Source organism: Camarhynchus parvulus, chromosome 8 (genome assembly GCF_901933205.1).
Source record: "Camarhynchus parvulus chromosome 8, STF_HiC, whole genome shotgun sequence".
Lineage (NCBI taxonomy): Eukaryota > Metazoa > Chordata > Aves > Passeriformes > Thraupidae > Camarhynchus > Camarhynchus parvulus.
In genome coordinates this window covers 16,614,945-16,639,545 of record NC_044578.1, presented here as the reverse complement: position 1 = coordinate 16,639,545, position 24,601 = coordinate 16,614,945, and the positions used below count along the sequence as shown (strand labels likewise).

The following is a 24,601-nucleotide window of genomic DNA, read 5'->3' as shown; positions in this document are numbered from 1 at the left end:
ATTGTTTTTAATAGAATAACAGGTGCAAGAAAAGCCTTTTCCACAATTACAATTGGCCTATAGTGCTAAGTCCTCCACTCACAGCCATAGAAAGTAAACTGCACCCAGAGTGGGAGCCCTCTGCTAAAGCTCTTCAGAATTCCTGCACCTACAGCACCCTCCTGGTTCTTTTACAACACATTGAGGAACAGATTTCTTCCCTGATGCCTTACTATTGTAAGAGTCTTAATAGGCATTACAGAAAAAAACCTCCAAATTGCAAAATGGGATGCGGACTCTGAAAGAGACAAATTGTTGGACAGACTCCTGACATTTCCTTTTGGCAGAGTTCCCAACCAAGAAAGTTAGCAAGCATGCTGCAGTGGAGAACTGACAGGAAATGTTGAACAGACAGCTTCACTACATTCCTGCTAAGACTGAAATCTCAACACTTCTGATTCTGCAATTGACATGTCAGAAATTCTAAAAAATAAGAACTAGCCTGATGTCTAGGTTTTTGAGAAAATATTTTACACAAACTGTGGATTAAAGAGGGGTATTTGGGCTGGCACTTCGGTGCAATTCATGTTTAACATACAATAACTGTAGGTATGTTGCATTCAGGAAGAAAATCAGTCCCTTGTTTCTGTCCCTGAGTGATAGGAGAAAGAAAGACCTTAATAAGCAATTAGCCTTATGAACAGCATTCAGCTAATTGCAATGCCATTATACACAATAAAATGTTTTTCAAGACTCAACAACCCCATGTAAATGCAACACACTTCAGAAGAATGAACATAGTTTTCCAGGATTTACATAGATGTAAACTGGTTAGTAACTCAAGAAAAGTAGGACCCTACAGAAATATTTAACTGAAATTATGTTTAAAAAAAGTCTATCTTTTCCAAAAGAAATAAATTGGCTTTAACAGTATAAGTGGAATCCTTAACTTCTCAGGCAAGCAACAAAATAGCAAAATATCTAAAGATAAAACATAATTATTATTCTCCTTAATTATCAGGTTTGACCCAGAGTTTAGATAAGTTAGTATACAGACAAAATTTCAGTGCAAATGCTATTTAGCTGATTCAGAGATTAGGCAAATTGCTTTTGCTGCTCATGCACATTTATATTTAGTGCATGTAGGAGGAGCCAATGAGGCTTTATACAATGCTAGTTAGTGGAATTCCATTAGTGTTGTGATGCAGCTGTAATTAAGGATTGGTTATATTTTCCACTTGAAATCCTGGTTTGAAGGGTTTATGTATTCCACTGCTTTAAAAAAATCTGTCTGAAATTTGATGCATACACTTCTAGGCTGAAGGCAAAGTGATGTGCATGAAGAGAGTTAAAAATAAAAGTAGTTTAATCTGCGATTATTGCACCACTCAACCAAATTCTAAGATTTTCCCTTTACAGTTATGTAGAGAAAGAAATAGCTCAATTTAAAAGACACAGTGTATTTATTTCTGTAAGTAACAGTGGTTTTTGTCACATCATATTTTTCTCAATAGCAGAATAAATAATCTGAAACTGCAGAAATACTTTAGATGAGTGTATCTTGGCTTGTCAATGGTAGCAGAATGTGTGGCTGGTTTTGTAGAACCATTTAATGTGGAAAATGTGGCATTTGTGGAACGTGTTTACATGAAGGGAAAGAGCCAGTACTGCCCAAGGAGTTTAGCAAACTGCCACTTGCAGAGTTTCTGGATGCCTCAGATAGGTTTGTTGGCTAAGACACACTTTTAATATACAAAACACTGAACTGAGGCCTGGTATTCAAACTGAAATACATTCAGTTCTTTTCCTCTTCTTTACATCAAATAACTTTAGTAACTTGATTTCTGAAGTGTGAATTGCATGTCTTAATGCATATAAATCCTGTGTGCATTAATCAGACTTAGACTGCTGCCTCAAAAGCATATTTGCAGTTTCTGATGCTTATGTAAATATAAAAGTGGGGCCACTAGCCATTCATACCAGCTTAATTGTGTAATACTTTTGGAAACCTGGAAATAAATATGTTTTAGAAATGCATAGTTATGACGTGAATTTAATCAATGGGAATTTTTGTATGGGTTTTTGTTTGATTAAAAATATCAAAAGAAACAACCTCAAGCTTTATGGCCCTGTCCCACAACCCTGTGCATCTTAAAGATACTGCTTGGAGTAAAGCAAGCAGGTTTTGCCAGTGTCTATGATCAAATCAGTGTCCCAAAACATCTTACAAACAGGTAAATTTTAACAATATGTTGTGTCTGCATCACTGCATTTGTACAAAAAAAGATAAAACAGTCCCAAACAAAATTGCTAATAAGGTAGTACCATTGTGCTTTTAGTTAGAAGTGAGATATTAAACAAATACATCATATAAAAACCTTGGAAAAATATGACAGCTGAAATTAATCCCTACAACTTAAAAAAACCAAATTTTATTTAGAAGTATAAAAGATAAATTAATATGATATTCAATTAAAGCAATAATCTCAATAACAGCTGGAAAAATAAAAAGGTTGTCATCTGCTTCAGTACAAATAATTACATGCCTTATTTAGAAATACAACTTTAAAATGTCCTCTTTGAATTCACAGTGACAATGCCAGCAACAGCATCCCTGGGCTGCTGCTTGTCCCATGGGCAGCAGCACTCATTCTTTCGCAGTTCTTGCACCTGAAACAAAATATGTGATGACCATAGCTAAATCCATTTGTACCAACATGTTACTTTTCATTATTAAACCTTATCTTACAAATTCAAGAAAACTAACAGCAGCTCTCAAGTCCATGGCTGTCATCTCAAATTCTAATTTATGTTATGTTATTAATGCATTTTTGTTCACTGTTCTTGTAACTGAAGTGCATTTGCTTTCTCCAAGAGCACAACTTACAAATTTTGCAATGCCACATTAAGTTCCAGCAGATAAGAAGGAAAACGTTATGTAGAATATTTTTGAGAAGAAATCTTCATATGCAAATCCCTGTAAGAATTTTGTACAGTTTAAATGAACACTGCCTTTTGAAATAACTCCTCTGCATGGGCTTACGGTTTCATGTTGGATTGCAATGTTGTTCTTAAGCTGCTAACAGTTCAGGAAGTGTCTGCAGAAACCCCATCAACAGTATCAAGGTATTAAGAGGAAAACACCCTATGATGTCCACTAACACTGAGCAAGAAAAATAGCAAAGCAAATGTAAGCTGTGTACAGAAGTAAATGCAGCCAAACACGGCATGTTTGAGGTTCGGGGTTTTTTGTTAGTTTCTAGAGCTTCACTACCCCTACCCCTCCTTTTAAAAAACAAGTGAATATGCTGGATCTAATTATTCATTTATAGAAAAAAATAGAGTTTTAGGTGTCTTTGGGATATACACAGCAGCCATGTTTACATTAGTTACTGCTGCAGCAGAACAAGAGACAATCAGCCACTACTATTTCACATCATATTATACTAAGGTTCTTGTTAATTATAAATTTTAAAAGAGGTTATGTTGGTCCTCTGTTTATCTATCCATGCTTAGTTAGGTGTTTATTCTTTGTGAGGAATGCTGTACATACTGTACAGAAACACTTGTAAGTAGCATATAAGCAGCTTACAGATAACAAATGAAAGATTACAGTAATTCTTGTTTTTTTAATGCTATGCAGTTTTTCAAAAATGTTGTAAAAATCACTTTTTAGAAAAGTCAATCATTGTAAGCACTAATTTTTTCTTATATAATTTTAATACAATTTTACTTCTCATTTCAGAAGGAACTATGGTCACAAAAAATTAGCTTGCTGTAAATCCAATCTGCCTTTTTTTTTAATAAAGAAAATTACTTCAATTTCCCAGAAAAATGAAAAAAGCCATTCTTAATGTTCAGCAAGATATTTTTGGTTCCTTTATTTGGAATATTTACAGCTTCTAAGGGTAGCCAAGTGCTGTATTGTTACAAAATCTTCACTGCAGATTGAAGCACAGTAAGAACAAAGAATAATTCAGCTGAAAACTCTGTGACCTGGTTATTTTATGAGTCCCAAAGGGACAGAGTGGACCAGAACACAAATCAACCCTCCCAGCAATTCCTTCCCTGAACTAATATATTTTCAGTAATAAGCAAGGAAGGCAATGTATTAAGAAGAAAAAGAATGAGACAGACTGTACCCCTGGGCAAGACATACACACTGCCTCTCCACCCCTTTTCCCTAAATAGATTAAGCAATTTATTTTTTAGAACTAGGACAGAAAATTTCTGTGGAAGTGTGGTCAATCAGTCTGCAATGTGTTACTAATGGAGGAAGTGTTTTCTTACATTATGTTAATGTACTTAATTTTTAAACAAAGAAGGAACCATATAATATTCTAAATGGAGCCAGAAGCCCTCTGCAACATATTTCATGGTTCACACAGAATGCTTCCAAAATCCAGTGGTTTTTTGTCTACTTCACTACAACGAAAATAAAATTTCATTCCCTTATTCAAAGTCTTGGGAGGAACATGACCAGAGCAGGTCTATTTTTAAAGCCTTTCTTATATCATTCTTAGGCCTCTTCTTATCTGGTATTTCTTAGCAAAAACAAGACAATTTGTCTGGAAAGAAATTCTAGTCAGTAATTGTACAGAGGCTAGCTAGGAAATTCTTTCTTTCAGAATCACCCCTTAGGAAAAGTTAGAAATTGTTAATGGTATGTGTGAAAGGTAGCAGCAGTCACTGTTCTGTTCTTGAGCATCATCAATAACCTAACAGAATTCAAGATGGAAGAGCTGACATTGCTTTAATCTGCAGTGAAGCAAATATATAAACTTCATATTCAGCTGTGACACAGCCAAGCCCTCATGATCTGGAATACCAAAGGCCTTTGGTGCTCACACAGAAATGAGGCTTCTCTGATCCCTCACCCTAGAAAACAAACACATAAATGCAGCATAACCAAAGTGGCAGAGGCCATCTTGGCTTTGTGTTTAGCTCTAGCTTGGAATCATCCTTGACTGAACTTATTTCTGCAAAAGCCTGTTTATCCCAGACCCCATTTGTGCTTGTAGAGACTGATTCATGCACCAAAGCCAAGATTTGTGTAATTCACAAAGTTAGCTGTCTTCTCAAGTCCCTCCACACACTCCCATTCCCTAGGCCAACACATTCTCACTTCTCCTTCCTACCAGCTTGCTGGAGCTCAGTGGCCTTTGATGCAATAATTTTCACAAGATAGGTACCTAAGTCGTAAGAAGCTCTCATCATACAGCATATTGCTTTGTTTCATTTCAAGGAAGACCATATCATCCATAGCCAGAAAATCAGGTCCCTAAAGATAATCAGTAACCAAATTTCTCCACAGAAAGCAGACAATTAAGAGTTTGCCATAAAATCTGTAATTTGAAAATAATTAAATTTAGGGGATTCTGGGAGAAGTAATGACACACTAAAGAGACATCATATAACTTCTCCTAGGCAGTACAGTAATGGCATTAAAAATTGATCATTTGTTGTCTATCCAAGGTATGTTTTACCTTTCCAAGTGCTTCTAGGCTATGTTGGTTTTTTTCATTATTTTTTTCTTCAGCTGATTTATTTCCTGATCTCTCTGGAGCAATTCAAACTCTTTTTCACGAAGTTCATCTTTAGAATGCTGGAGTTTCTTCTCTAAGCTCTCAATCTGAACAGAAAATGCAATTAAATCAGAACAAATTTTTCACCAAAGTCAGAACAATTTTATTTAAAAAAAACCCAAACCCACAAAACAAACAAAACTCCCAAATATTGTCAGCATTGACCCTGACTTTGGATTCCTCTGTCAATTTTTTATTTTGCCGACATTTTCCTTTACTAAAAGAGCAGTTTGGGAGCCGTATCATATCAAGTGAAAAATCATTTTTCATTTTTGCACTGTTATAGCCTTACAAAATTTATACTTTTAATTGACAAACATCCATTTTTACTGGTACAGTCCTTCCGTCTCCTTTCCATAAAAAAGAGGTTTTATCTTCTAGATGAAATCTGGCCAGCTATTGTGTCCCTGGTTCAGACCTTCTCATAGAATTAGCTGCCCTTTGTTAGGGAAACTGTGGTTTTGATTAAGAAGCAGTACCTGTTTATTGCATTCCTTAATTTCCAACTCTGACTTCTCTAAATTACACTGTAATTGAATTATTTGTTGCTCCATTTCTCCCTTATGCTCACGAACTGTCATATCCAATTGTGCAATCTAGAGGTAAAAAAGAAAAGGAAATATTTTATTTTGAACTAATATGCAGATTTTAAGAAGCCATATTACAAACTATGAGAGCAAAGTGAATGAAATTAATCCATTGTAGCCTCATGAGTATTCTCTTGAGTCGTCAATATAAAGCTACACCCCAGCTACTTCATTTAAATAGTGGCTAAACATAAAACGAAAAGGGCAAAATTGGGAAAAAGTCCATAACTGAATATGTTAGGTCCTCACATGCACATAATGCAAGTTATCCTTTTCAAAGAAATATCTGTAGTTTATTATACTAATCCACCTTGTTAGGAAGTGCCAATTTTGCCAAACTAAAAAAATCAGTTGATCAAGTGCTTTGATGACTTCCTGGGGCAGTTCACAGGGTACTGTGGCAAAAATACATGGCAAGATCTGGCCTCCTGACAGAGTCAGTTCTTTGAACAGACTTACTCAAATCCCACTCCTTCTCTCTGAACCTCAAATATTCTTGAAGACAAAGGCTGGTAACTCCTTTAGGAAAAGGTTTATAATAAAAGTGACAGAAGCAAAATTTTCCTATGATGAGTATCAAATCCTGAAGCCAGACCAAAAGTCTGAAAATATTTAAAGTGAGCTACAGAAATTTATTCATAACAAAGATACCATTTCATATTTAGAGGCTGCTTTAATGTGAATCAGACAAGCTCCAGTGCAAACAAGGAAAGAAATCTGTCATCTCCAAGCACCCTTCAGCACAGACCTCTCCTTCCTCTTATCAAACATCAAGATGAGAGCAGTTGCCCCATAACTTTATCACTAATGAAGAATCTTGGGACAGGTTATGGCATAAGATTTCTGATTTTCCTGGTACATAAGGCTTCAACAACATGCAGCTGGTTTGAGGTTGGCACTGTGCCTGTAGGAACCAGCAGAGTTTGAGACAATACATCAAAGCAACCAAACCTAGCAGGCCTAACCTAACTTTTCCAAAACTATCTGCTGTATAACAGGAATAATTGTCAGTAACATGCTTAAAAATTATCTCACCTGAGCTACTCTTTGTTTTAGTTCCCAATTCCTTTCTTTCAGTGCTTGGTCCATGTCAAGGAGTTCCTGCTTTTTGTCTTCAATTTCATCCTTGCAATACCTGAAATTCTCATACATTTAATTGCTTAATGCATATTCAGTTGCTTAGTTTTAAATATCCAGCTTGAAAATCATGAGATCTATTACTTACTTACAGCATATTACCCTAAAGGTGAGTTGATTGCAAGGAAACAAACGCAAATAGAATAATTCTGTTAATTATATTCCAGGTGGGGAATTCTAAGTAACTTCATTATTCAATTTATTTAATTGACTATATAGGATTCTTTAAAAAATAAAGTGTCATTTGTGGTCAGAAAGTAGACTGGACAATTTGACTATTCTTATAATTACTTCACAGCTTTAAGATTCCTAAAATAATTTCAGCAGATTTTAAAACAGAACTCCCCAAAAAGAATTCAGCACCACTTTTAGAAATTAAAAATGAGCCAAGGATCTCAAGTATCAAGCTATGTGATGGCCCCAAACCACCTAAAAATTATGGAGAGCTGCTAAGAACATTAAAAACCCCATCCAAACTACTTGCTATTCTTAAGGAATAACCAACATAACTGAGTTTTCATGACAGAAAAGACAGCAGCTCACCTGAGCTCAGTTGTCAGATCCATTATAGCAATGTTCTTCTCCTCCAGAGAGGACTGTGCATTCTGCAATGCATTTTGCAACTCCTGGAGCTGTGTTAAAGTGATCTTTAACTCTCCACAGACATTCTGTAATGTAGATTCCAGTTCTGCTATTTTCTGTAAGGCTTTCCTGTGGCAAGTCTCATTTTGAAGCAGCTTATCTTCAAAATCATTCACTATTTTATACACACCACAAAAGAGAATGTTTAATCATCAGTACATCAGGGTCTTCATGCAACACCACTACCTGGTAGCACTTGTGGTCATAATAAATTTCCAGTATCACTATTTTTTAGGACAATCTAGAAAAACAGTGACTACTTATACAAAAATATGTTTATGGTACCTAAGTATTTGCTGGCTTTATTCAGTTCATAATCAACAATTGACCCGAAACAAGGATATATCTAAAAACATCTGGCCAAGGAGGCAGTACAGACAGTATAGTAACTGACCATGCAGTGCCAGGAATAGTGCAAGCAAAATTGCTGCTGTTTCTCTGGCCTGAAACAATGGTCCAATTAAACTAAATGGAAGATGATGGATTGGAATGTTTGTTATTTCCACAGACTTGTGGGGTTTTCTGTTTGTTTTAAAGAGCTGCATTTTTTGAATAGCATATGCCTTTATTAAAGTTAAGTGTCTCATTTGACTGTTACATTAAGAATCTGCATTACCAATTTACAGGGAAACCACTTAGTATTTCACCTGGGGTGAAGGTATATACCACAAAATTGAGAATTTGCAAAAGTATGTGAAAAATCTTTGTGATATTTTTGGGTTGTGGAGGTGTTGTTCATTTGGATTTGGTTTCGTTTTGGTTTAAGAAGATTATCAGTTTTTGACCCTCACATACTTGATTATGAAAGGGGGTGGGGGGGAGAAGGAAAAATGTCTGATACATACAGAGGAATAGTTTAATGAAAGGAAGCCTGAGAAACAAAATAGCCAAATTACCCTCATTTGCCTTTCTGTTGAGCTCTGATCTTGCTTCTTCCAGAGTGATATCCAACTGATTTATCTGCAGTGCTTTGTTTGCACCATCTCGTTTTAATTGTTCTACTTCTTTTTCCATGCCAGTAAGTTCATTCTTGCACTGATCCATCTCCAATTTCATCTGTCTAAGAGAAGCAACCAGAACAAAATGAACCAAGGAATAACAAGAGCAACATTCTCTAAGACAAGTGTTTGTGAATAAAATAGAAAGAAAAGTCATGTTAAGTAGGCTTTTCTTGTAATCAAAGCTATATTTTTTAAGACTAGCAAGCTCCTGCAGAATGTACTCTCTACAATTACAAGCAGGCTGATATGGTTATGATTTGAACTGCTTTATGAAGTGCTATCTTAAGGCTAAGTAGGTTGCCAGGACATGCATTAATTCCATTGGAAAACTGTTCCAGAAAGTCATGCCTCAGCTAGTCAGAAGCTTCCCTTCTGATTTCCAGTCTGCTGCCAGAGACTGAAGTGTGAGGCCAGAGCTGAACAGCATTTCAGACAGCAAGGGTTCTCATCCATACGCCCATTTGCAGAATTCACCTCTCATTTATCCTAAACATACCTGATTGTACAATTCAGTCCATCCACCTTCTGCCTGTTTAAATCTGCTTCCTGAGCAGCTAGGTGCAGTTTCTCCTCCACCTTTCTCAACTCATCTTCTGCACATGCTTTCTGCTTCTGGAGCTCTTTTTCCAAAGTGGATACCTATTGGAAAAGGCATTTAAAGAGTAGTTTCAAACTGCATACCAAAGAAATACACATTCTTGTCTTGCAACTCACATAGGGAGAGTTTTTACACAACAGATTTCTTTATAGTCTGTATGTAATTTACAACTAAAACTCTGCACATCTGAAAGAAATTTAGTTTCTAGTAAATGCAACAAGATGCAATTCTCTGAATTTAAATGCACCTCTACTTAACTGCAGTCTAGGGCTTGATTTTCCAAGTACCTAGCCACTATAATGCTAACTAGAATGTTTGATAGGTCAAAACCTGGATTAAGATAAAACAAGCCACTAAACTCTTTATTTTACATATATCAAATAACAATTATCAACTCAAAGAAATATTCAGATTTTATAGGTATTATGAAAACATATATAAGGCAATTAATTTTCTCCATATATGTAGACAATTCTTACCACACTGTACCTGTTTTTCAAGTTTAATTTGATTATCTTCCAACTCTCCATTTCTAATAGTTTCTTGCTGTAACATTTGCTGCTGATGATGCAAAGTTTGTTGCAGGAGAATATTTTGTTCACTCATGTCCTGAATAGTCTGACCTTTAATTTTTATTTCTTTCTGCAAATAATGAAGCTGAAAAGACATTTATTTTCCCTTACAATAAAACATTTTTATTTGCAGTTGCTTCAGCTATTCTCTCTTAATGAACACAGAATCACACTTGTGATGCAATAAAACTTTTCTATCTGAATTTAGTTGCATTACAGTTTCAACAGTACATAACAGACCTCATAATTGATCATTGTATTATGGTCTATACAGTGAAGAAAGTAGCAACTTCGCAGTCAGCCCCAGGTTTTGATTCTTGCTTTCTAGATATAACTTGTCAATATTTTAAAAATATACATAGCAGCTTTTCAGTTAGAACTACTTTTCTTTCTGCTAGTCTTATTTCTCAGGAAGTCCCTGTTTTCCCCTTGAGATTTTGAGATTTTGTTCTCAGTCCTCCCCTTTATTTCTTTTTGCCTGTATGACAACAGTCATTTCAATTAAAAAAAGGAATTTTGAGTGCCTAACTTGTTTTATGTTGACTAATCTGGTTTCTCAGCGGTGAATGCCAGAGGGAACTGTTCTGGGGAAAAAAAAAAAAAGGAGCGTTCTTGGAAAAAAAAAATAAACCCTCACTTGCTACACTTGATGTTTCACACAGGATCCAGTCCCTTCATGGGCAGTATAGGAACCGCAGGGTTTAGGGCTCGGGAAGCAGCAGTAAATATCACAGGTTTATGTGTGACAGACTCCACAACCTCCATCAAGCTAATCCTGTACAAAGTCCAGCAACATCCACCTGACTGAAGCTTCTCTCAGCTGGGAGGCCAGCACTGACATGATCAGCCTGCTATATAATTAGTTCATCCACAAATAAAAATTCCTTCTAAAATTTAAAGTTAACTCTTTCTTGCTTTCAAGTAATAGTGGAAAGCATGATAAAACTCAGGGTCTAGAAGTAAACTTTTTTTATGCCCAGGACTTCTTCCCCATTAAGACAGCTGAAAAACAGATCAATTTTGTGCCCTTAAATTTATATTACAATAGTGCTCTCTCCATGTTTTGCTTCACGTTATTCTGATTTTGTTACCTCTTTCAACAATTCATTTTCCTTTTTCCTTAAATTATCCATGGTTTTGAGTTCTGATTTGATTTTCCCCTTTACCCTCACAAAATGTGTCACTTTTCCCAGCTTACTTCCCATTCACAGGTCCTGCTGCACATTTTGGCTGTCATTTCACAAACTTTTAGATTAAATCAATCATAACAAGAGCTCTCTGCGATACAGAAGAATTATAAAACAACCTGTTACCTCTTCAGACCTTTCTTTCAGCTGATTTTCAAATAGCTCCTTATTTTCTTGTGACTGACTCAAATACAGTGCAACTTCTTCCTTACACACATTTAGTGCTGACTCAAGTTGTTGTACCTAGGTGAATGCAATAGATTATTTAAAATTGCATGGCATGGTTTGTATTAACTGGTCTAAAAATTGTATTAAAAGACAGCTTTGTGTAAAATATCAGAAAAGTTACATTTTATCATACGAGTATTAAAACAGTCATGGAAGATTATAGTAAACTTTAAAGCTGAAATAATCTTCAAAAATTGAAACTATTTGTGAAATTCAACATGATAATACTTTAGACTGTGTTTATACCAGATGAGACCATCAGTTATGAGAAGATATGCCAGCACTTGTTAGTAACTAGAATTTAAAAGCAAACATAGGGTCAATAACAAATCATTAATCCATCGTGTTTCATTACGTATAGAACTACATAAATAAATTTGGAATTATCATCATTGGTGAGTTGGCACACATATTTTTAAAAAAACCCACTCAGATCTTACTACAACTCTTTTCAAAAAGTTCCCAAGCAGCATGATTTCCCTTTCTGCACTGGGGGACAGTGCCTGAGTTTCACCAAATGGGAAAGGAAGAGCTTTGAGCAGTGTCAACACTGTCAATCTATTTTACACTTTTAATGCTCATTTGGGTTTGAGTAACCACTAACAAACACCTTATAACCTTGAACTGATAAAAATTATATCAAACAAACCCTGAGATCTTAAGGCATAGTAATTAAGCTTTTCTTAAACTTCTGGTTTCAATGCTAGGATTTCTCATCAATGAGAATTGTGTTGAATTTAGCTGCAGAATGCAAAATTGAAAGAATTAGACAATCAGACTGGCAGTTTTCTAAACTATACTGGACTTCGTATCTCTGTCCCCAGCTGATTCAAGAATTTTTGGAAGAGAATTAATTTTAAGTCTCTGTAAAACATCCCAAGTACTGCAAAGCCACTTGGATAGCAAATTGGTCCTACACAAGCTCAGAATGAGCATGGAAACAGCAAAGTCCCCAGTATCTTAAATCCTGAAGATTTAATACTTGCCTGGGGTAAATCTGCACATGGCACTGGTTTATTAAAAGCCTGTTACAAGTGTTGCATGGAAAATATTTATCAGGCAAAAACTAGGAAGAGCTAAAGATGGCTAAAAGCATGACCAACATTACAGTATCACATATGTCTAAAAGACATGCCATACATAGACCAAAAGCACATATAACATTAGCTCTGTGGGACAACATTGGACTTTAAGAGTACAATAAGTATAAGTTTGCCCTATTTGTAACTACAGTAATTGCATTAAGCAATTCTGCATTGCATAATATCATACTGTAGGTTTCATCATACTTCTTTTAATTAAAAAAAACAAAAAAAAAATTAAACAATAGATAAAAACTAAATACTTCAGACAAATAACTTCTGGAATATTTACTTTAGAGAAATTTATATAAAACAGATTCTCTATAAAAAATAAAAGGAAATCCACTGTTACTGCAAACTTTAAAACTATTACTTGAACATTACAGAGAGCTTACACTTTGATTTTTTCTTCTGTTAACTGACTTTCCAGCATCTTCAATCCTTGATCTTTCTTGATATTTTGATTTTCCATTTCCTGTTTTTACAGACATTTTTATTCAAGAGAACAAAATATAAACATTACATTACATTAATTTAATGTTATAAAGTGATAAGTAATTTAATAAAAACTGATAATCAGGAAAAAACACAGATCAGTGTATCTAAAACACAATTGCTTGTATCATGTATTTGTGTGCATGATACTCTGAAGTGAAATTGGTTGCTGAGAGATGTCTCTTCATACTCTGCAGCAACAGGCATTATTAAAAGGAATAAAACATTATCATACTAGAACATTATTGGTTTTCCACCTAGTGCAGGATTGATGCAATCATGCTTTATCCAGATCTCTTCCCTTTCATTAGAGAGAGAAGCCCAAGGGGCAATCCAGAGGCATAAAGAGAATGCTAAGACAGAAAAGACTGAAAGGTCATTAAAATTTGACCAGTATATAGTAGTAGTAGTAGTAGTAGTAGTAGCAGCAGTAATTGGTGACTACACTAGATTCAGTCAATTACTCAAACAAAAGTTAAGAAGCATAAACATAAACATCTTTCATTTCCCCAATTTTTCCATGTATTTATGGATATGCTTTCCATTATTTTTAGTCACTTGCTTGATTTGCATTTAAAGAAACCTCACCTCTCTGTTTCCTATCAGCAGCCCATCCAATGATTCAATGTGATGCTGTTTATGTATAACCTCTTGTTGTAAAATAGATATTATTTTCTCTTGTTCAGTGACTTGTTGATGTTTCTTCTCCAGCTGTGTCTGAAGCTGTCAGTAAGTAAACAGTAATTTATTCTTTTAATAAAAATGTATTCATCTAAATATGTGATTCATATTTATTCACCCATCATTTTTATAATGAAAATTAAATACATTACTGCCATCAGCAGTATTGCAGTCTTAAAATTATCAAGAAATCCCAAGCACTTCATATCTTAATTCCAGAGGAGAATGAGGGCAGACAGAGTGTAATTGTCACCAGCCAACACAATAAGACATGCATCCATTCTTTACTAAAAGATGAGAAGCTTCCTAAGTAGCTAGAAATAGTCACACTTACATTTCTAATCACAGCGAGCAACATTTCTTCTCTAGAGACTGAAAACCCCCTGACTGCAGATGCTCCCAAGGCGCAGTATGGCAGAGGCTCAGGCAACAAGAACATTTTTAGAAGTTGTCATGCTTTAAACCCAGTAGGCACTGAAGCTATACTTTTTTTTTTCTGTGTGTTTGGAGCAAAAAGCAACAGAACTCTTCCTAAGTCCTTATTTCTCTTCAGTTGAGCAGGATATTAATATTTCAGTGGGAAAGTTGTATAGCTAGTTAGATGGAAGATGTAGTAAAATCAGGGAATGTAGGGAGAAGAAAGAGGTTTTTAACATTTTTATGATGTGTGTTGAAATTACAAGACAAATCAATATAGGAAAAAGTTACCAAGTATAACACTCAAACATAATACCACACCATAAAGGTCTTACTAGAGCAATCTGTTTCTCCATTTCTTTGTGCTGCTTGAGGTGAAACAACTTTTCATCTTCAAAAGCAGAAGTTATTTTCTCATGTTCTTCACTGATAGTTGTTTCCAGCTCATGAATGCATCTGTTTTTTCCCTGGAAGTGGCAGCAATAAAAGGACTGAATAAAAACATTTAGCTGTGATATTAAGTTATTTGATCATCTGGTTTCTAGATTTCATAAAGGAACAACAAACAAAATTCTGAATTTACACAGAGCATGTGTCATCTCAAAGGATGTCACACTTAAACCACAGGTACAAAATGTCAGTAAATGTAGAGACAAGGTGTCTGCCAAGTTGGATTATGGCACAGGGAACTCCTGACAACGACAAAAAGAAATTCTATGTTCATATAGATAGATGGAATCTTTAAAATACCATTTTGAAGACTTTTTAATTATAAATCTACATGTATATCACTGAAACAAATGGCAATTCAACAGGGCCAGATCTTCATTGCATATGTGACCACAAGGAAAACGTAACATGTTCATTAATAACTTACCACATTCAAGGGCAGGGAAAAAAGGGATGTCTTATTTCAAACAAGATTCTGTTTTTAAAACCTGTGTTCCTAAAATCTGCACAGATTATTTAGCAGATCTGAAAGTCCCCACATTTTGAATACAGGGAATACTACTGTCAAGCTAAACTTTTATGTATTTTTAAATAAATGTGGTTTCTCACTGAGAACATTTTACCATGAGTTCCAGTTCCAACTCAACATTTCTTTCTGCAGCAGTGGAATAAGCAATAGTCTTTTCTTCCAACTGTTTCTCAAGTGCAGAAAGCTGAGAAGACTTCTTTCTTATCTGAAATTAAATATGCACAAAACAGCATGTAGACAACTGTTGCAGTTTTATTCAAATATTTGTATGTACTTTCTTATCACCAATTCCATTTTAGCTACTACTATAGTCTTTTTAATAAATTGTTTGGTTGATTTTGTTGAACTATTATATTTTATTACTTACAGAGAAAAATTCAGGACAATTTACCTACAATTTATCCAATTAATTACCAGTGAAATGGCTTTACATATTTATAACATTTATATTCATTATTAGGAAATAACTGCAAAGTCCATTATGCTGAACTCTGTAAACACTTTAGCACCAGAATGGAAACATTAGCAAATTAATTTATTCACCCTGAGAAAAGCTGAAGCTTAAATTTTTTTCTTTTGTGACTCCCTGGTAATGATGTTCATCTCTGGCAACTACAGTAACATTTAATGAGGAAAAATACAACTGTTCTTTCAACCTGTTTCCTAGGATTACCCATTAATTCAACCACATCAAAGCAACAAGACTGTGCATATTTTCCACATAACAAATCAAAGTAGTAGCAGAAAAGCCTACTGACTTTAAAACAGTATTTCTGACAACTAACAAATCAAGGTTGCTAAGCCTTTCTGCTTGCTGAAAAGTTTCGTTTGAATTTTTCTCAAATAAATCAGATTTTAAAATTATTATGACAATTGCAGTTTTTTCATAACTATTGCCTTAACTATCTTTGATTACTGAACTGAAGAAAAAAGGGTATATTCTTTTCAGTGCTATTTAAAACTTACTTCTCTCTCTAAGCTGTTAGTTTTTGAAGCCTTCTTCAACAGGTCTTCCTGTATGGTTTGAAACTGACTGGTTCTTTGAGCCATGCTGGTCCTCAAGGCAGAATTCTCATCCTCTGCTTTTATTAGTTTAGTGCGTAGCTCTTCTATCTCTTTCTGGAATTTCTGCCTCACCTTTTCAAATTGTTTGCTTATAAGTTCCAACTGTTGACATTTTCTTCTCTCTCAAAGTAGAAAAAATAAATTTAAGATTAATTTATAAAAGAACATGCAAACCAATAATGTAACTCAATGCAGTGACTCATGAAAACAAATAAAAACCTCAAGAAACAAACAAACAAAATAAAGACAGCATCATACAGGTGCCCTGACATAATTTCATGGAGCAGTCCTAACAATAATGACAGAAGCAATCAGAGAAACACTAACAGCAGGATACAGAGAAAAGAGTCAACAAAAATACAGAGATTTTAGAACAATCTGCCTAAAGAAAAAAATACACGGCTCCATTTTAACACAGCTCCTAGCTCAGCTATTGCTGAACAAGTAATTTAAGCAGCCAAAGAAAGAAACATATTGTGTCTGGAGAACATGACAGTTTCCAAGGTGGCAAAATGCTCCCTGTTCAAACAAAGCATACATGCTGTAAAACCAACTTGAACCCTTGCAGAACATTTCTGTTCTGTGGATTAATTAGACAGAACTGCACAGCTATTTCAGCAAGCTTACCTCCTGGATTTCTGATCAATTTGACAGGCTCTGTTTCCAGGTCACATAACCTGCTGTTTCCTTGTCCTTCATTACTCTTAGAAAGATGCTCAGCTTCAGTACAGGTAGTTAAGTTTGCACCAGGCTTTTGAACTTCTGCTTCTTTCATTGCCAGTTTAATGCTATTATAAAGAAGGGGACAGCTATTTAACATTCTTTCTGCATGTTAATTCTAATAGCACCTGATTATCTGCCTAATCTTGCCATAGCTCAGTAACCAAAAAGTTATACCTTAGGTCTGCAATCAGAGGTTTACTTGATTCACCACAAGATTCAGAGGTAGTTTCTTTTGCTGAGGAACTCAAGAGCTGATGTTTGAAATGGTGCCATTTAAACTAAGTTAACAGAAAACAAAGATCAATGAAAAATCAGCCTTTTATTACTTCACAGCATCCTTAATTCATGTGTTATACTGGCATATAAATTTTCAAGATACATATACCAGGATATTAAAAGTTTGGATAACTCAATCCTTAAAATTACTCAAAACATAATACACCGCTAAGACTATTTCAGTTACTCTACCTCTTCAGGTGTACTTAAAGACAACTGAGAAATAATGGTTTCCAGTATATTGAGCTCTTCCCTTGAATCGTCTATTTCTTGATGACATAATTTCAAGTGGTTCTGTTGCTCTGCAGTAAGTGCTCTCAGCTCTTCATTTTCACTTTTTAGAGCGTTTTTCTCTTTAAGTACTATTTCTTTTTCAGAAAGTTCACTCTCAAGCTTGATGATCTTCTGATCAGACTGACTCAGCATTGATGTCATTTCAGTGTTCTTTGCCTCTAAAGCTTTAATTTCTTGTTTTGTGTTGTGATTCTCTTCCTTTAATTGTCTAAAAACACATTTAAAAGGTATTTTCATTACGAGAAGCAGAGACTTACTGAGGAGACTCAAGCTAATGTAAAGGTGTTCATACACTGCCCACTCTTGCCAAAATGGCCTAAAGACAGGAATGTGAGTGTGGACAAAGCATGTAAATTGAATAACCCCAAAATGTCTGTGCAGGTGTTTGTCCAAACCTAACAATTCTAAAGACAATCAGCTGATGGTTGTCTACCCTCATTAAAGCAATGAGGGAATTACCAAAGAACTTCTGAAAAGAGTTGGGACAGAGAGCAGTCCAAAGCAGGTCTGTTCCATGAGCTGCAGTCAGCATCACAACCTCACTGAGGCCTGAGTGCAGCCCATGGCCTCAGCAGCAGCCAGCGAGCCCGGGAACAGTGCCCCAGAAAGTCTGGGGGGTTCTTCCTGGGAATGGGGGACAGAACGTGGGATTAAAGTGTTTAAAAATCACTTACAGAAAGTGAGTAGAAATGTATTGAATTATATGAATTGAGCAAAACATTCACAGTGACAGCTGCAACATGCAAGTTCTTGTAAAAACACTGTGCAGAGAATTTTTAAAAGCCTTTGTGTTACCTTAGTTGCTCTTCTAGGATGTCTAGATCCTTCCTGTAGCTGATACACTTTTCATTCAACTTCTCTTTTTCATTTTCACAATTAATTAAACGTTCTCCCAAGACTACGTCTTCAGCTTTAGCCTTAAAAAGCAAATTTTTTTCATTACTGTACAGCAATAAACCAAGCTTTTGTGTCAAGACACTATTTTTAAAATAATATTATGCTCTTTCTGGTAAGTCAATAGATAATATTATTGCTCACTATTGTGAAGAGAAGGCAAGAGGCAAAGAAATTTTCTTTTTCTGTCATTTAGGAAAAAATTAACTTAATATTTTAGGGTATATTTGTGGTTGGCAGCCTTGTTCCACAAGGAAAGAAGTCTAACAAACAAAAATCTCTGTAAAAGCTAACTTAGGGAGATTACTTCATTTTCATCTTAGCTCTTCTTCAGCACATGTTCCATTGAACAGCTTATACATATGGAGGAAAAAGAGCTTTTAAAGGATCTTGTATTTTTAAAATGTAAACTTCCCAGCTGGCAAGCAGGAGACATAAGAAACAGCAGCAGTATTAGAATGCTGCAAAGATGCAGACTCCAAAGATCCAGACTGTGCAAAGACAGTGTAAAATTATATAACTGAATTTATCACTACAAACAGTTGCTTACCCTGTCCCACCTCTCTAGGGCTTTGCCACCAAGTGGAAACAACTGACTCACTGGTGAACCTCTTGCTATTGGCTGCCTGGCCTATTGGAAGAAACATCTTCACACCACAGCAAAAACAAGTGAAGAAAAAACTCTCACCTTTTCTAATTTTTCAGTTACTTCTGCTTTATACTTTGTAAAAGCCCTTGTCAGCTCTTCCACATTCAACAAAGCTTCATTTCTTTGCTGTTGTGCTCTGTCAAGCAAAAGATGCAAACCAGTTTTAAAACCCACAAACTTCAGCCATTACTGTAACTATCTTCTCCAGTTACCAAAAACAACTCCTGTAGTGATTGCTCCAGGTACTTCCTTTCTTCTCCCAACTTTCCAAGCCCCAGATATCACACTGTGAGACTGTGCTCCAAGAAAGAACCCAGAGTCCCCCTGGTCCCCCCTGTCACTCCCCAGCACTGGCCCTTCCCCTGTCATGGCTCATCAGGGAAGGAGCTGCAGAGTGAGATCAGCACAGCTCAGAGGTGCAGTCTGTTCAGGACAGCCAACAGCGCCACACAGGGATTCCTGCTGCTCAATAACATGCCTCTCTTCCACTCAGAGGCTGGGGATGGGGCAGTACAGCCAACCCTCACATTGGGGTCTCAGTCTGGGGAGCAGTGCCCATTTGGAGCTGGCAAAAGTATCCAGAGAAGGGGATAAGAGCATTTCAGAACAACAAAACAGCATTAGCCTAAAGCACTTCAGGTTGCCTGCAAGTAAATTGTTGCAATTAATAATTAAAGGTAAACCATAATAATTGTTGATACTAACCATAACATCATACTTAACACCTGGCAGAAGCTCAGCTTTCCTGAAGTACAAAAACATTTACATTTACAACTAGTAACCAAGTACAGCTAGTTCCAGCCCCACATGCTCTGAAGGAGCAGCAATCATAAAGCAAAACATTTCTTCAACCAGCAGTGCAAGCCCCACGGTATTTCAGGGTTTTTTGCCTTAAGAAGGTTTGAGGTAACTTCATGGGTAGAGGCACAAGTCAAACAAAGAGTTGGCACTTAAAAGGTTCAAGAAATGGTTTCCCAATCCATAAATTCAGGTAATTTTTTTGCCCCAGGTAATGCAGTTAAATTAATAGGGAAGGTAGGGATCTTTTTATTTATTCCACTCACTTCTTTAAAATTACATTTTGGAGGTGATAGGAGTGTTCATAGCAACTTGCAACAGTCAAATTCCCTACCCTCCCAGTAGTGACAGAGCCACTAGGCTAAAAGAGGCAAAAGGAAAAGGAAATGGGGACTGAGATGGAATTACAGCACCCTTTCCAACAGTATCACATAGACAAATAAGATTAAGGATCACATAAAAATGTTCTCTTGATTAAGTTGTTCTTTTATCATTTTCCTCACACCAAGGAATGCTGCTGAATACCAGATGCTGGGTATGCACTGCAGGTTCTTGCAAGACAAATACAAAAATAATTCAGAAAAAATATATTCTGGACATTGAAGCCTTCCACTGCAGTACCTCCATTCTGAAGGAAAAAGCAGCTGACAAACTGGGCACTAATGTGTGCTATCAGCCTGCAGCTAACAGCTGATCTCAAGATTTTAAATGTGCCCACTTAAATAATCAGTACCTTATCACAGAATTTCCCCTTTTTAAAAAAATAACATCCTTAAAACAGAAAAGTAATTTGATTCCACAAAGCAAGCCACTGCCAATGGAAATAAACACTTATGCTCTATTATTCTATGCCTCATTTATTAAAATTAGTTAATTACCTCTTTCCTTGCTTGCTTTGTTCAATTAACTCAATTTTCAGAATTTTATAGCCCTTTTGATATCTTTCCAACACGTGTTCTCTTTCCATTGCTGTTTTCTGATTTTGATCTAGTCTATCTTCTGCATCTCTAGCAAATAAAGCATAATAAAAATAAGAACTTTTTGTAAAGAAAATAGATTTCTGTTGTTCTTTAGCACATAGAATGTTCCAGAAGTGCTAGACAAACATGCTAGAACTCTCAAAGCTAGGCCAGGAGCACCCACAGTCTGCAGACTCCCCAGGAGTATGTCTGCAATCTGGAATGGTATCTAAGATTTATCAATAGGTGTCACAACTGCCAAGGACCCAGAGAGCTGACTTTGTGTCATGAGCTCTGATCATAGAAATCATATTTTTCCTCCCAAGAGGTGTGACTAGGAAAGAACACTAAAATATAAATTTAACATAAGTATTTTTACTTTGGTTTTTTTTGTGAAAACAGACTACTGAAATATCAATTGAATATTCCATAACGTGAGGTTGTAAGGCAAGTTGGCAACCAGGCATGTCTTCCTGACACCTCTGAACAGCAATTACATCAGTTTTATTTGGCCCTTTGCCTTGATTAATGTATTCATGGAGAAAGAATCCTTACAAAAAAAAAAAAACACACAAAGGTCATGTTCAGAAGTATGTATGCTTGTTAGAAGAGAACATATGTGGCCATGTAGCAAACAATCACCCTACCCAGTTGTAAGGGCACATTCCTATTCAGCACACATTACAAACTGGTTTATTTCACCAGTCTTTATTATTTTTTCTCAGTTTCTTGAAGTTCATTCAGTACAAACTAAACCACATCCCTCCTCCTAGAAATGGCTCTGAAATGAAAGTTTCAGACCCCAGGTTACATGACCCACAGAGTACCAGAAATTATGTCATCCCTAAAAAGAGACTGGACTAGCAGGAAGACAACAATAAAATATTGATTTGAAAGCACACATTACTTCAGAATTTTATCTTGAGCTGAAATTTCTGCTTCCAAATTTACAATCTGTTCTTTCAACTTCGGAATGCTGATTAAATGTGTAGCCAAAGTAGCCTCAAGATATGAAATCTGAAATACAAACATATTTGGGGTTTCATTAACATTTGCATATATACAGGTGATAAACACAAGAACAATCTGCTTACTGAATGACAGTGCTCTTAACCCTACTGTAAATTATGTTTGTTCATCTACACCACCTTAACTCCAATTTTCTGCTCATTTAACATTCCTTCCAGTTCCACTGTGATATTCTAGCAAAATAATTTCTTTATAGGTTGATCTTGTCTCTTGCTTTTCCCCACAAGTTTATATCCAACAACTTCTTCTTTCAGTGCCAGGCAGTCAAACATTTTGTTTATCTATTTATTTGTACTGTTTTGGAGATAACAATTCTCAAACAAAATTCACTAAGCATAGCTATGTTTTATTAATATTATATCTAAACCAAATAAAACAACATAGTTGTCCTGAAATAAACTTGTACAGACAAGTGTAAACTAAATCAGCAATGATTTATTAGATACAATATTCCCTTCTAACTCATCTTCACTTTTTTCAAAATAGCAATATTAATACAACCTGAGAGATCAACTACTTCCATTTCCTAGACAAATGACTGCTGTGCCATTATTATTCCCATTAATGTCTCAGACACATGAATGTACAGTACTAAATGCATTATTGAACTATTTTCTTTCATAGTGAGTTTTTCATTCTGTGGCTTACTGTCTTTAGACTAAACTTTGGAACATAAGTAGATGGAAATTAATAATGAATATAGTTGTTTTGCCCATGGAGAAATAGATTCCAAACTATTCTGTCCAAGATTAATATTGATTATGAAATATATACTGAATATTAAACTTACACAGATTAAAATAAGACAAAACCCAGCACATTCTGCTTGGAATTCTAAACTCAAAAATCATGGTCACTGAGTGTCTTGGGGCACAATAAAGATACATACTTTTGTTTTTGACTGCATCAATTCAAAGTTCATTGTTTCCACTCTGTTCTTCAGGTAGTGATTCTGAGAAGTCAAAGATGCATTTTGCTCATGAAGGGCATCCAACTTCTCCTGAAGTTGTTCATTTTCTTTCACTGGTTTATCCAAAGTTGTGGATACAGAGTAAGACTAGACATAGACATAAAAATATGTTTGTTTGTTTATATATATATATACACACCCTCTTACATAAAAACACATCATAGAATCAAAACCAGTGTAGGCTGAAAGGGAACTTTAAAGGTCATTTACTCCAACCACCTTGCAATGAGCAAGGACAACCTAAAGCAGATCAACTTGCTCAGAGCCCTGACCAACCTGACCTGGAATGTTTCCTGGGATGGGGGTCCTGTGGCTGTGCTGCACCACCCTCATGAGTAAAACACCTGCTACATCTCATCTAAATCAGTTGAAATCATTACCCCTTGTCCTATCCCAACAGGACCTGCTAAAAGCTTTGTCCCCATCTTTCCTACAAGCCTCGAGCACTGAGAGGGGGAGCGGAAACTTCCCCACAGCAATGTACTCAAGGGATACTATGTTTAATGTGCTCCCTTGACATCAGTGCCCGATTCTACAGTGTATCTACTCCAAGCCCAGCAGCCAAAAATGTTCAAAAACATAGCAAAGGATAGAAAGCCAAAGTAATAAAAAGGAGTAACGAAGAGAAATATTTACTTTGCATTTTCTTTGAAAATCCTGGCGAGATGTTCTCCCAGAATTCTTCTTACCGCTGGAAAAGCCTTGACAATCATAGTTGGGCTGTACAAAGTCCTGCAGAAGGACATCTGTAAGCTCATCGAAGCAGTGGCTGTAATATTCCCTTGTACTAGTGTTGGAGGGAGAGTAAAAAGTCAATACTGCTTTTTTTCTTTATTAGGTTGCTTATAAAGACTATTCAAACATAAAGCAGAAAAGGAGTTAATCACAGTGATCCATCACACAGAATACATCAGAGCTATGCTACAAGAGACAGGAGGCTCTCATTCCCAGACGCACTCATACCTGGACAGCTCTTTCTCTACAGTTTGTAGGTGTTTTTCAGTTCTCCTCAGCTGATTCTGTAATGACTGCACATTTGCAAGCAGGTCCTCATCAGCATCACTCTTAGAGCAAATCCACATGCTACCTTCCATTGGTAACATGCATAAGGCTAAAGTAATATTTAATATTAAAACACTGTTAAATGGGCACCAAAACTACTTGCAAAAATAAAAAAAAAAGGAGAAAAAAATAAACTCAATTTCCAAATATACACATTCCACACACTCCTCCTTCCTACGTTTATTAGATAAAAGTAACAAATTATCTCTTTTGTGAGGAGTTCTGTATGCATTCATGAAATACAAAAAGCTCCATGACTTGTCATATATGGAAACTGGAAAAACCTGCTATACATTATTTACCAAAAATCTGTCACGCAGCGCATCGCAGAGCTCCGGCAGTCCGGTGCACCTGCCGGGGATCTGGGAAGCGAACGGTGCACACGCGAACGCGCTAAACTTGCCCCGCTGCCCGTGACCAGCGCAACGAGAGACGAAAGCGAATCGGCCCCGGGCGGGCGGGCAGCTGCAAGCCAGGGCGGGGAGCGCCGCAGGGGCCCGGGCTGGCGGAGAGCTGTGGCACGGGGCGCTGCCGGCCGTCCCTAGGCTCCGAGCGGGCCGGTGCTGGTGCCGGTGTCGGTGCTGGTACCGCAGCCGCTCCGTCCCCGCCACAGCAGCGCCCGGCGCCGCTCCCGCCGCGCTCGAACCGCGCGGGGCCCTCACGGCGCAGGCGCGGCCCCGCCGCCGGCGCGCTTGGGGCGGGAGCAGCGCGC

General features: G+C 36.4%; 1 protein-coding gene across 3 annotated transcripts; it reads right to left on the bottom strand.

Annotated features, from left to right (window-relative positions):
* Window positions 1-24,537, bottom strand: CCDC18 (coiled-coil domain containing 18). 3 transcript variants are annotated; one of them, XM_030953881.1, is made up of 25 exons: window positions 24,192-24,537; window positions 23,791-23,938; window positions 23,464-23,614; window positions 22,747-22,914; window positions 21,736-21,845; window positions 20,748-20,876; window positions 19,111-19,207; window positions 18,324-18,445; window positions 17,427-17,736; window positions 17,133-17,236; window positions 16,863-17,023; window positions 16,137-16,357; window positions 15,265-15,375; window positions 14,527-14,658; window positions 13,682-13,816; window positions 12,996-13,073; window positions 11,415-11,531; window positions 10,019-10,186; window positions 9,428-9,570; window positions 8,827-8,990; window positions 7,832-8,045; window positions 7,187-7,286; window positions 6,044-6,160; window positions 5,466-5,611; window positions 1-2,649 (listed from the first exon to the last, which is right to left on the bottom strand). In XM_030953881.1, the coding sequence occupies exons 2-24, from the start codon at window positions 23,928-23,930 to the stop codon at window positions 5,480-5,482; spliced, it is 3,324 nt and encodes a 1,107-aa protein (XP_030809741.1). In that variant the 5' UTR covers window positions 23,931-23,938; window positions 24,192-24,537; the 3' UTR covers window positions 1-2,649; window positions 5,466-5,479. The 3 variants fall into 3 exon arrangements, with proteins under 3 accessions (XP_030809741.1, XP_030809742.1, XP_030809743.1); XM_030953882.1 differs by lacking the exon at window positions 20,748-20,876; XM_030953883.1 differs by lacking the exons at window positions 17,133-17,236; window positions 17,427-17,736.
* Between the last annotated feature and the right edge of the window lie 64 nt (window positions 24,538-24,601).

Coding starts and splice junctions, on each gene's coding strand:
- CCDC18 (XM_030953881.1), bottom strand. CDS start 23,930: ATGTTACCAATGGAAGGTAGCATGTGGATTTGCTCTAAGAGTGATGCT. Junction 17,237..17,426: donor CTTTAAGTACACCTGAAGAG/GTAGAGTAACTG, acceptor CTGTTAACTTAG/TTTAAATGGCACCATTTCAA. Junction 13,817..14,526: donor TGGAGAAACAGATTGCTCTA/GTAAGACCTTTA, acceptor ACTTACTGACAG/CTTCAGACACAGCTGGAGAA.